We start from the raw sequence: 13083 nt of genomic DNA, 5'->3' as shown, positions 1-13083 counted from the left end.
CTATGGATTGTGCTGCATTCACAGATTTACCATAAGTGGTAGACCTGGAAACGGGCCAAAACCCCAGTTGAGCATAATGCAGCACACACAGAAAGAGGAAAATGCCTCAGGGGATTGTTTTTGTGCAGGAAGGGACCCCTTCTAGCACAAAAACAATCCTGCTTACAACGAAGGCAACCTTGCACCATGGTGCACCACCACTGGGTAAGGACAGGAATGCACCTTGTATTGTTAAGTACGGCTCATTCCTGCCCTTTCCCTGTCGTGGAACACTGCGAGATGAATTGCTGCGATGCATGGTAATTACATAAATATGACTAATTTATGAATAAATAGACGTTTTCCTAAATAATGAGCATCAGTAATTAATCTGAACAAAATTGCGCAAGGTAGAATATTATGACCCAGATCACGGGTTTGGCACCATTCTCTGGGGCAACTGCAGGAGTTCGAAATTGCTCCCCATAATGCCTCCACAGAATTCCTGAAAATAAAAATTCGATCCCAGATGCTATTCAGCATATATTTCTGATTCTCATGAGTTTAATGTAGCTATTTACCATGTGTTTGCAGGACCTCTTTGTGGGGAGGCAAGCAAGGGGTGGGCAAGGCAGTAGAGAATGTTGCCTGAAAAGGGGAAGCATTACATGCTTTCCCTTGTACCTTGCATGAGGATTTGGTGGAGCTAGGAAACTTGTCCAGCAATGCAGCCCCTTTTCAAAGAGATTTTGCTGACTGGAATTGCTGGCCAGTAAAATGAAGTAAACTGTCTCCAGAACTGGGTGTGGCACACCAGACCACTAGTAGTAGTGCAGCATAAAAATCCACATAGGAATTATGCTCTGCGATAAGAGTAATAGGTCCTTATATTGTTTTTTGCACAAGCTCATCATCAACCCTGTCACTTTATATGGATACTACTTACATGGATCTCAGTGCTTTACTTTCATTTTTTAACTTAAGGACACGAACTCTTGCAATGGCTAACACTTGTTGCCTCCATAGAGCTAGGCCGTTGACTGTGGCCTTGCCTGTTTCCGAAAGTGAAAGTAGAGTTTGCTCCATTTCATCAGGAACACCGTCATCTTTTTCCTCTTCCATCTGCTCCTGACTGAAGACCCCGTAGTCTGTAATATAAGAAAGAAGGTCCTTAAGAAGACATCACATATTTCTTTGGAAAACTAAAGAACATGTTCTCTTTATGTCAGGCTGAGTGTCTGCTAAGACTGCACGCATTTAGCTTCAAAATCGAAAAGCACCAGAATCCCAAACAGAGATGGGACATGCAGTGATGGCAAGGCAAAAGCCATGGCTGGGAAGCAAATGATATGGTCACACAAAAAGGCTGATTAGCTGCTTGCACACCAAAGGACTGGGGGTCCAAATAGGCTTCTGTCTATCTTGTCGGAACATACCTCTATGCTGCTGCATTAGTTGGACAAGGAACAAATGGTGGTGGTGCACCTACCCTGCAGTACGTAAGAGACTGCAGTGTCTCCGAGTAGGGAATTATCTGAATAGGGATGTATGAAATTGGAGCATTTGTTTTAAATAAACCTATGCTTAACACCCTGGTAGCTTGGACTAATGTAGATGCAATGTATAAAGCGTTTATGCAACACTCAAATAATATATATATTTTTTTATAACCTGTTTTTATTATACTTTTCATCACACACATTATACATTCGGCAGTTTGTTTACGCCACAAACAAAAGTTCATTATAGTATTACAGTACAAACATTTTCAGAAATAAAAAAAATAAAAAAAGAGAAAATTATAACCACAGCGTTGTACTTTGATTATTCTGACATCCCCCTATATTAAACCAAAATGAAAATTTGAACAGAATCATAATCATATTATCCTATCCCAACCCTCCATCGAGCTAAAGGCTCCCATATTCTTACACCCCGAGCTCTCCCTACCCTTCCCTTCCTATCATATATAGGTTTCTCCAAATTATATGCAGCTATTAAATTTGCCAACCAAATTTGCATAAGAGGGGGCGTCTTGTCAAGCCAAGCCCTTGCTAAAGTTAATCTATAGACTGCCATTGCCAAAAACATAAATTCAGTCTGTACAATATTGCTTCTGTCGGATCCAATTCCCAACAGTATCCAAATGGGGGATAAGATTGTCTGTATCCCTAATGACCTATCCAAGAAGCCCTCTACATCTTTAATTAAAGAGTGTAGTTGTGGACAGGTAGCGAACATGTGGACAATATCTGCTTCAGGGGAATTACATCTGGGGCAAGTCCTCCCCTCAGAGCCTCCCCATTTAGAGATCCTAGCTGGCATGTGGTAGAGTGAGTATAAGGTCTTATAGTGCTGGGATTGCAGGGGAGCTGAACACAGGATAGTGCGGCCCATATCCAATGACTCCTGGAAGACTTCAGGTTCAACCCCTAATTTCTCTGCCCACTTACTCCTATATTTATCCATATCATCCGGTTTACCACTTGCTAAGTACGCATATGCTGATCTAATCGTAGACTCTCCACCGGTACTTATACTCTCCATGAAATCATTACAATTGTACCCTGCTGGGCCCCCCTGTTTATTACTCAGGAAGCTCCTGACCTGTAGATACTTAAAAAAATCTCTTCTGTCTACGCTATATCTACTTACAAGGTCCCCAAACTGTACTTCTCCCTCAGGATTCCTTAAGTCACCAATCTGCGTAATTCCTTTATCCTCCCAGGCAGCCATTACTGAGTCAGGGAAAATTTCTGGAGGAAAGGATTTATTGTTATATAGTTTAAAATATCTGTTGTACCTTCCCAAGCCCGACTTTTTCAGAAAGGCATTCCATATTTTAAGAGCTGCACTGATGGTCTTAGACTGTTTCCTTCTAAAGTATCCTAGCTCAGTATGATACAAAAAACAATTTTCTGCCTCTTGCCCTAACAATACTGCATATACTTCCTTGGACATAGTTGTTATTTTCTGTAGGATACCACCCCCTCCAATCAATCCCTGCATGTATTGCAGAGCAGCCGCCAAATAGTACAGCCTAAAATCTGGCGCGCCCCAACCCCCTCTTTCTCTTGGTAGAGACATAAATCTATACGCCCTCCGACTTCTTCCATGAGCCCATATGAACCTATTTAAAATGCCTTCCAGCGTGTTAAACCATTTGGATTTAAAAAAAAGGGGAATCGATCTAAATAAATAAAGAAACTTAGGTAAGAGCACCATTTTTACAAAATTAGTGCACCCCATCAAAGAAAGATGCAGATTATTCATCCTCTCTAAGTCTTTTTTAACTTTAGCCAGTAATGGAGCCATATTGATCTCGACCACAGTATCCAAGTTCGCGGAAATTGAAATCCCCAAATATGTTGCTGAACTAACCACCCTGGTGTCATTACTCCTAGTGAAATGGTTCCTAACTATTTGCGTCTTGGACTTATTTAAACAATAGCCCGACACTTGGCCAAACAAATGAGCCTCTGTTTCCACCCCCCTGATAGCTGTGTCTGGATCCGGGGTTAATATAGCCACATCGTAGACGTAAGCTAAAGATTTGACTGTGCAGCCGTTCAATTTCATTGGTGGAATCCCTTCATTTCTTTCTAGTCTTCGTAATAACGGCTCAAGATATAGTGCAAAAAGCAGTGGGGATGACGGGCACCCTTGCCTCGTCCCCCTTAGAATTTTAACTGCCTCTGAGTGCTCCCTATTCACTCTAATCTTCGCGGTTGAATCGTTATACAAGGCTTGTATGGCTGTTATAAAACTTTACCTATGCCACTCCACCTCAGGACTGCCCATAGGAATTCCCAGGCGACCCTGTCAAAGGCCTTCTCGGCGTAAAAAAAAAGTGCCGCGATAGGATCGCCCAGGACCCCTGCAGCATCAAACATAGTGACTACCATTCTGACATGCTGAGTCGTGCTCTTGCCAGGTATGAAGCCGTGTTGTGATGGGCTTACCAGATGCTCAATACTCCCTGCGAGCCTTTTTGCCAGCATTTTTTAATATGTTTCAACGTCTGAATTCATCAGGGTAATGGGTCTATATGAACCAGGAAGTGTTGGAGGCTTCCCTTTTTTTGCGATAACAATAATATCCGCTCCGCCCCAGGACTCTGGAGGTAAACCACCCCATTGTGTGTGTAGCATAATATCAAACATGTCAACCAACAATACATTTTGGAACACTTTTTAAAATTCAACCGGAATTTGGTCTGGCCCAGCCGCTTTCCCTGAGGGGAGGCTACCCAAAGCCCCAATAAGCTCCTCCAAACCCAGTGGGGCATCTAATATCTCCTTCTCCTCAAGAGACAACGAAGGGGAACGAATATCGCTAAGATATCTATCTATCTCGTCCTGGCTCCTTGTATCACCCAACGAATATAGTTCATGATAGAAATTCCTGAAAACTTCTCTTATCAGATCTGGATCTGTAACTGAAGCTCCCTGTGAATCCAGAATCTCCTTGATATCGGTTGCAGCTGTGCGCTGCCTGGTTCGCACGGCCAGGATATGACCAACTCTCTCACTCAGTTCGTACGCATCCTGCTTTTTGACCAGATAGTTCTCAGCTGCTTTCCTACTGAAACCTTCTATAGCATCCCCTTTGAGGGCTATGATTTTAAGCAAAAAGGGCTCCAGTGAGATATTCTGTCTTATAGCTGTAGCTAGATTTTCTTCTTCTACAATTAGCCTTTGCCGAATTTCTTCTATTTTAATTCTTTCCTTTTTTCATCTTGCCAATACATAGCTCATCGTCTCCCCTCTTACGCCAGCTTTGAAGCAGTCCCATACTGCCCCTGGGGATGCCGAGCCTCTATTAGTATCCCAGAAAATTTTTATCCAAGCTTCCATATGCTTCTGATAAGCCCCATCCTTTAATAGAATACGTTCAAAAATCCACTGCGTGTTCCTACTCTGAACCATAGGCATATTAAATGTTAACACCAGTGGGCTGTGGTCTGAGATAATCCTAGGTTGTTTTTCCACTTGCACACCAGGGATTAAAGACTTAGAAATTAGAAAGTAATCCAGTCTGACCAAAATTTTGTGAGGGGCGGAAAAAAAAGTACTACCATCCAAGAAAGGATGTCGCTTCACCCACGGGTCAACTAAAGAATTGTGCTGAACCATATTGGCTAGTGCACTGTATGTCTTTTTCTTTCTCCCTGCATATCTCCCCCCCCACTTCTGTGAATGAACTTTCTGGGTCATGGATGTTGAAGTCCCCACAGCATACAATGGGCTCTGGCCACTGAGCAAGTTCAGAGTCCATAAACTGCCAAACATCAGGATCATCGTCAGTGGAGCCATATATTGTAACCAAAGTAAACCTTACCCCTTTAAAGCATATTTCCAATATAACCCACCTACCCCATTGATCCTCCTTTTTCCTACGAACCACCACATCCCTATTCCTCCCCAAGATTGCCACCCCTCTGGTCCTGGTTCCTTGTTTACTGGCTGCTAATACTGCAAACCCCAACTGATCCAAAAGATATACCTGTGTTGCTTCGATATGGGTCTCCTGGAGACATACCACGTCTAAATGGAAAGCTCTCAGCAATCCTGCTACTTTCAATCTCTTATTAGCATCGTTGAGGCCGTATACATTAATTGAAGCAATCTTACAAGACATTAAAAGACGACAAACAAATCTCTGCTCATAAACCGTGCTACAACAGGAAAAATGTAAAAAATTTGAGAACATCCTACATTCTTTATGCGCTGCCTGTAGTGCCTGTACTGTGCCCGACACCCAGTGAAAATGTGTGTTATTACTCCAGAAAAACCAACAATTTTAACCGTGTTTAAAGCCCCCAACCCCCTCCCTTGCCTTCACCTCCCCTGCTGTCCCCCCCCCGGTACAGGCAAATAGGTCAGGTATGACCTATACGTGACCGTTTTTGGGTTGCGTCAGTCGCACCCCTCCCCCATCACCGCTCTCCAACTGATAACCCCCTCAAAGAACCCTCCCAACCCGATGATCCTTTTAAGACCCGCATGTCTCCTGTGTTACTACTTCACTACAAAACCAGTAATACAATTCGATTTATTCCTTGTACATCCTATTTTTTCAGCTCTTCCATGTACTGCTGTGCTTTAATCTCTGATAAAAAACATTCTGACTCTCCCTTTCATGACTACTTTCAGCTTGGCAGGAAACAATAGATAGGCCTCTGATCCCAGAGACTGAAATTGTGACATCAACTGCCTCAACCTCCACCTTCTCTCGACCGTCACATGACAAAAATCCGGCCTGGCAAAAAATGTGGTACCCTGAAAAGATCTCTTACTGTCAGGTCTCGCCTTGTCAATAATTTCTTGCCGTAACAAAAAATTCCCTACGTAGACTAGAATAGCTCTAGGAAAGGACGCCTGACCTCCTCCTTCTGCGCCGTGCACCTTCTTCTGGGTGAAAGGGCCCTCTGGATCTCCCTGTCCCACTGCCACTGGGACTCCGGAAACGCACCCTCAAGTGAGTTGATCACAAAGCGCGTGATATCCTGCCCTTCCAGCCCGTCCGCCTCACCCAAGAGTCTAACATTGTTGCGTCTTTGCTGATTTTCGAAATCTTCCATTTTCCACTGGAGGTCTTCTGACATCCTTTCCTGTGTCATTTTAAACGATTGCCAGTTACCAAGATCATCTTCAAGCTTGCCCGTTCGCTCTTCCACCTCCGTGACTCTACCAACAAGATCATCGTAGAGCTTATTCGTCTTCTTCATAGTCAATTGTATTTTTTTAGAGTCCTGCCTTGCTTTCCCGCTCACTGATCTGGCATCGGCTTGCATTTGCTTTAACATGTTGAACAAAAGATCAAATGGGGCGCTGTGCTTTGAAGACCCAGCCGACTCCTCTTCCTGATATGTCTGGGAGGTTGCTGAATAGTCCCAAAGGAGTCGCTTCTCCGTGCCCCCCGGGAAGCCTGCCAACCGTCTACTCAGTTTTAATTGTCTTTTCTTCTGAGTAGTATCATTACCCCTATCAGTACCGGAAGAGCTAGAGCCTGACAATAAATCCTCGTCCGCGTCATCCTCTTCCTCTGAAGTCTCCTCACTAGGCTGCACTGAGTCAGAGTCTTCATTTACAGAGTAAAGGTGCTCCCCTTCGACTGAGCCCACATCACCTTTTTTTAATATTTCCTGATCTCCAACAGTACACATTTCTTTGTTTGCAAGGCTAACTGAGCTCCCCCATGTGGCCTTGGCATTTTTTGAGGCACGCAGCTCTTCCTCTAGCGACATAATAGCACTCATCATATCAGCGCTCCCAGTCTCACCTTTGAATGCGCTCCCCACAGGCTCCGGCATCGCGTCTCCCAATAGTGAGTCAGAGGCTAAGTCTTTCTGCTGCTGAGGCCGTTCTGCATCCTGGGACCCAGAGATGACGCTTCCTCGACTCACAGCACTCTGACTGGGCTGTTGCCTAGCGATGGTCGGGGAAGCGTTCAGTACGTCTGCAGCGTCCTCGAGGACGCCTCCACCATCACCAAGACCTCCCGGGTTGCTACCGCCGAACTTGCTTGAGATTCCGTCACATTGCCCTGCTGATCGTGCCGTAAAGACCTCCGATAAGGTAGGCTGCCTGAGGGGTGTTTCCCTGGATTTACTTTTTTCCGTTCTGTCAGCGAGTCTTCCCGGCATCACAGAATGCGTCTCGGCAGGGCTGCTCAAATCAGTGCTGGAGACCGCGCTGGGTTTACTCCGTGGCTCAGTCTTCATCTTCTGCTGTGGGGCCACTGTTTTCCTTATTGCCCCTGGATTCTTGGCAGGAAGCGTAACCTCTTCAGAAGGAACATTTTTCCCCGTGTCCGCTTGCACTTTTGCCTTTTCTTTTCCTTTATCGATTTTAGCAGAGCGTGGGGGCATTTTAGCTGGCTGCTGGTGTTGAGCTCTTTTAGAGCCGAGGGAACTCATAAGATCACAGAGCCTTCCCTTTAACCAGAGAAATTTCGCTAAGAATCGTTTTTTAAATACCACACCGACAGAAGATGTAAATCGCGCTTGCCACCAGCATTCAGAGGCCATCGGGGGTCATTTAACAGATTACAAAACTATCAGCAACTTGGTGATGACGGGAGAGAGGTCTTGATGCGACCTTTCAGCACAACCCGTCCGCGGCCATCTTGCCCCTCGCCATCCAACACTCAAATAATTAGGTGAAAACACAACGTAAGTAAAATACCAAACCAATTTAAGTATATTTAAATAAATAAAATTACACCAAAATAAAAAAATCCAATAATTAGAAGCGGAGAAAATAATCTTTACAGTCTGAATTAAAAATAGGGCAATAAGCTCAAAGAACCAACCGTTGGTATCTGGTTGCGTTAGACCAGTTCAAAATCAAAAGTTAAGGCTGACTGTGATGGATCGCAAGGCGGATACAGTGAGTAGGTTAGACCCGGGTCAAAGTTTACCCTCTGACTTAAAAACTTGAATGGAGAAAAAGTAGTTATTGATGAGTCGGCAGCTGGGCAAGCTACCATCTAGTTATGAAGTGAAGTAGGCTTGACGATAGTGGTCAGCTGAAGAGCAGAGTCCCGGTTGGTCATTGATGAAGGCGGGAAAGTTCTGAGCAGGCAGAATCTGAAGTCTATGTCCAGGAAGGCTTGGAAGTTGATTGGAAGCTGCTCAACAGCAGTCTCGGTGAACTCCTTCATGTTCGGTTTTAAAAACTTTTTTCCTGGATAAAAGATCCCTTTCAACAGGTCAAACTCACTAGGTAAAGATGACAGGAAATTCAATGGTGATGGCTGTGGCTTCAATGTCGGTCACACTCTCTTCTGGTTCTTCAGGCAGAAAGTTGGAAAAACGTTTTTAAGTTCTAGGTCTTGCAATTTAGGAACAATAGTTGTACCCTCTAACACAAGCCAAGTTACTAAAACCTGGGGGACTGCTTGAGGGTTAGGGCTCACTCCAACAGAAGCCAACAACAGGGTCCAGGGTAGGCCCAATTGGAACTGGTCAGCTGCGCAGTTGCAAGAACAGAGGTCTGTGGAAGCTTGTTATGTCCCTGTAGCTCAGACAGGTTGTCATCCAGCTTACCATTGGAGTCACTTCTGGGGGGCGACTGTTCAAGGTCATCAAGTCAGGTCTTTCTTTAGGTTTTTCAGACAGCAAGGCAGCCCTTCTTCAGAGTTGTCACAGGTCAAGAATTGTTTTGAGAGGTCAGTGGGATCCCCATTTATGCCCAATGCCAGCCTATAGGTGGTATGCAATCCTTTGTTCATCCCCATAAAACAGTTCTGTTTAGTACCGCCCCCTTTTTTTTTACAGAGTTTTATATAGCACAAACTTGACCCGAATTGGTATCAGAACCCTTTACATAGCACCAGTTGCATTACATGAGGACACATTCATCTTTGTTAGGCACTGGGAGATTAAGTGATTTGCCCAGAATCACAGGATGTTCAGCGTCATTGCAGAGACTCAAACCCAGTTTCCCAGATTCAAGGTCGACCGCCCTAGCTGTTAGGCTAACTCCTCTCCCTTTCACTAGGTTTAGAGCCAGCCCATTTAAAGAGACAACTGAGAGGCATGGGACTGATTGACACCCGGTTAGCAGTCCCAACCGCCTCATTAGGATGCAACCAAACACTAGGGTATATTTAAAAGAATTACCGCTAATCAGTCTTTGCATTGGTTAGCGGCAATTTTTTTGATGCTCACAATCGCCAAAAATGCTCACCCTGTTAGCAACGTATGTACAATACATCTCTAGAAGGCGATAGTATCAAGTAGCCACGTTGAAAACTGCCTCTAACGCTAACGTCAAGGCAATAAACATTTTCACTTCATTCTGGAGAACGCAGATAATGGTAGGCTGACTTGCAAGTTACACCACATTGAGCAAGAACTGGCCAAAGTCCCCCCGAGTACCCTGAGTGCAGCGTTGGAGTTGTAGCAACTAACGGAACTTGTGAAGTGTCTAGCAAGAACAGCAGAGAGTGCGGAGGGCAACTCCCAGCATCACAACGTAAGGATGTTGATCTGTCAGAGTGAGCACAAGAGGCTGATGCAGTGGCAGGTGCACTCTACCCATTCTTTGTTGTGGAGCAGGCCCATCAAGTGCCGGTGAGCTGCCTGCTGTCGGGGACATGTCCTAGACCCTTTCTCTTCTGCTTCATACAGGGATTGTGATGCTGTCCTGAGCAAGGTACGCAAGCTGGAGGAGAAGAAAGTGTATAACGCCACCGTTATTTTCTTCCCTGACTATGCCACGCTGTGCAGCAGCAGAGGGGCTTGTCTCTAGAGGATAAGTGATGCCTCTGAGAGTTCAACATTAAATACTCCCTCCTTTACCCATAAATGCTGCAAGAGATCTCTGATTTAACACAAATCATGAACAAGTCTGGACCTAACTGCAATCCACTGGTAACAAGGTTCTGCAGACGGGGGGGTAAAGGGTCTGTGGAACAAGCTGTCATTCATGGATCCAATCATACTGAAAGGCGAAGGAGGAGCAGTCGTCTCCACCACAACTACAAGCCACTCCCAATCTGTAGCAGGTTATACAAGAGAGGCAGAAGGTGCTGTATGCGGCGACGATGATGTGCAATCGTACTCAGAGGCAGGATCCCAACACTTCATTTGAAAGATCCCCCAGTGACATGGGCTCCAATGCGATGTGGTCATCTGGTGCAGAGTCCATGCAGCCCCCGTGACTCCTCAGACGGTAGATAACCTAAGTTAATGTTGACTTTTTTGCCTCTCTCCTTGTTCTATGATTACAGACAGCTCCAGAGAGTCTCTGGGTTGCTGCATTTCCTGGTCTCCAGCTTCCTGTTGCTGAAGTTCTGGTGTAACGAGGTCAGCACTTAGAGGAGATCAGGTCCAGTTTCACACAAAGGGACAGGAGCGGTTGTTTAGGTGAGCAATGCATGTCAAGGTTGGTGGTGGTGGTCTTCTTGATTCTCCGAGCTGCAATGGCAGGAGGTCCATGGCATTATTGGCCTTGCCAAGGATGAATTGTGAGAGTTAATCTATTAAACAAGGGTCTCATTTATGTTCCGGTGGCACAATGTGCCACAGCATGGTTACAAGGCCACGTAAAGCCACTTTACGTTGCTTTTCATGGACTCATAAATATGTGCGCTTTACACATTAACAGTGCGAAAGGGGCATTCAATTAGTGTTGCTGTGGGCATTCCCATGCCAAACCAATGGAATCTGAGGCCTTCCCAGGTTTATGAGAAACCGTAAACCTTTGGAATGCGTCAGAAACTAACACCACCTCAAGCGAAGCGTTTGGGTGGCGCTACAAAGATAAATGTTTTTATTTCTCCTCTTTTTTCACTTTTTCTATGTGTGCATCATTCTTCAGCACACAGAGAAAGAGGAAATACCCTGGATTAATAAGTTTTGTGCAGTTAGGTATCCATTTCTGCACAACATCAATCAACTCTGCAATGCATTCACCCTTGCACCATGGCGGAAGGGTGCTTGCATTGGCAAATGGCAGCCATTGTGTATCAATGTAGGGTAAAAATACGGGGGGGCTTACTCATGAGTCCCTTCTGACAGTTTAACGCCGTTGGTGAGTCTTTTTCTTGAACTTTGCACCACGTTGTGCCAAATTTACAAAGTGATGCATCTAGGCAAATGTGTGACATTGTAAAGCCCTGTGCCACATTATACCAGCAAAATACACACAATTGATGGTCGGAATGCAGAACAAAATCAAAACATTCACCCCCAGTCAAGAGATCTGGGTTAAATCCATCAGTCTTTGTGGAATTTTAGTTCGTGTACTGAACATCATCTGCGCCATCTTGCAGACTCACGTATGAACATACACGACAGCCATTCTAGGTATCATGGTCTCCCTGTTCATGATCGATCGTCGGCGCACTTCCCTGACCCTGCAAGCATCCCCCACGCACCCTGGCTGCCCCCGCTCTCACATGCACAAGTCATGAACCCTCCCCTCCCGCATGACTCTGTCTCTGGGAATCACACCCCGCGCCTGACCAACACCTCCTTTCCTTTCATGAATACCCCTCCTTTGATGACCCCTTCCTCTGAGCCTGATTGTCTGCACGGACCGCTGGTCATCCCTCAGCCTGAGGATACAGTTTATTGCCCACTACTGTATGCACTCGCCCCTCTTCAAAGGAGCTACTATTGATCATGACCCCCCCACCCCCTGAGATTCGATCAGGCGCACACATTCCAAAGGAATCGGCAGAACACTCAGCTGCGTGACAGCCCCCTCCTATTGTATGGAGGGTAAGGGCCTCTACTGTAGCCACGTGTTGGAATGGGCCGGAACTGGGGGGAGGGGGGGTACCGGGGATGTCATCTTCATACTTCACAATGTCATTATTGTAATAAAGAGCGTTCACATGTCTTAAGCCAGTGTATAAAAGACCAGGTCTCAGAGAGGCTAGGGAGAACACCTCGAGACGATACCTTGTTGTCTGATCTGATGTGTTCTACTCCGTCGGAATAAAACTTGTTTCCTGTCTTCCTGTCTCCAGCGCCTGCCTCTTTATTTGATAAACTTCGTATGGTATTAGAGGCGTTAACGCCGGGCAAAATTACTTAAAGAAACATCGACTAAATCGCCTGACCATTTTGTATTGATCTTCATCAATTGGCGCCCAAAACGCGGGGCCCATCAGCGACACGTGGATCCAGTGGGAGAGGTCCCGACGACAGAGTGAACGACTGCAACGATCGGGAGAGCTCCTGTCCGATAGACCCTCGTCTGACAGCCGATCATCTGAACTTCACTGATTCCGAGCAGACCTCTCCCGAGTGATCTACGGTCCTGACTGGGAACCATCAGGAGTGCCGCGGTAGCAACAGAGAGTAGAGGACGATCGGGCGCTGGAAGCGGAAGACGAGAAACTGTCCATGCGGTCCGGGTAAGGTCGTGACACACGACGAATTACGAATTGATTAATTGTTTGATTGATTGAAATACTAGTATTTGCATTGTCGCTCTTTGAGATATTCGCTGCCTGCAAACGGGGAGGAATAGGAATATTCTATCTCCCTTTGCGGGTAGTGAAGGGTAGGTAACGCGGACTTTTGTCCCCCATTGTAATCTGCCGTACCTATTTTTCTCCCCACTGATTGATTGTTTGATCGAG

At 45.6% G+C, this 13083-nt stretch overlaps 1 protein-coding gene across 1 annotated transcript in view; it reads right to left on the bottom strand.

Annotated features, from left to right (window-relative positions):
• Positions 1-13083, bottom strand: part of LOC144770057 (ATP-binding cassette sub-family A member 10-like) — a 1719125-nt gene that overhangs the window by 921194 nt on the left and 784848 nt on the right. Inside the window, exon 19 of the mRNA XM_078654288.1 lies at positions 926-1127. Within this exon, the coding sequence (XP_078510414.1) occupies positions 926-1127 (202 nt within the window). The remainder of the gene's footprint in view (positions 1-925; positions 1128-13083) is intronic.

This window comes from Lissotriton helveticus, chromosome 7 (genome assembly GCF_964261635.1).
Source record: "Lissotriton helveticus chromosome 7, aLisHel1.1, whole genome shotgun sequence".
Taxonomy (NCBI): domain Eukaryota; kingdom Metazoa; phylum Chordata; class Amphibia; order Caudata; family Salamandridae; genus Lissotriton; species Lissotriton helveticus.
The sequence above is the reverse complement of the archived record's forward strand: the minus strand, read 5'-3'. Positions and strand labels throughout refer to the sequence as shown.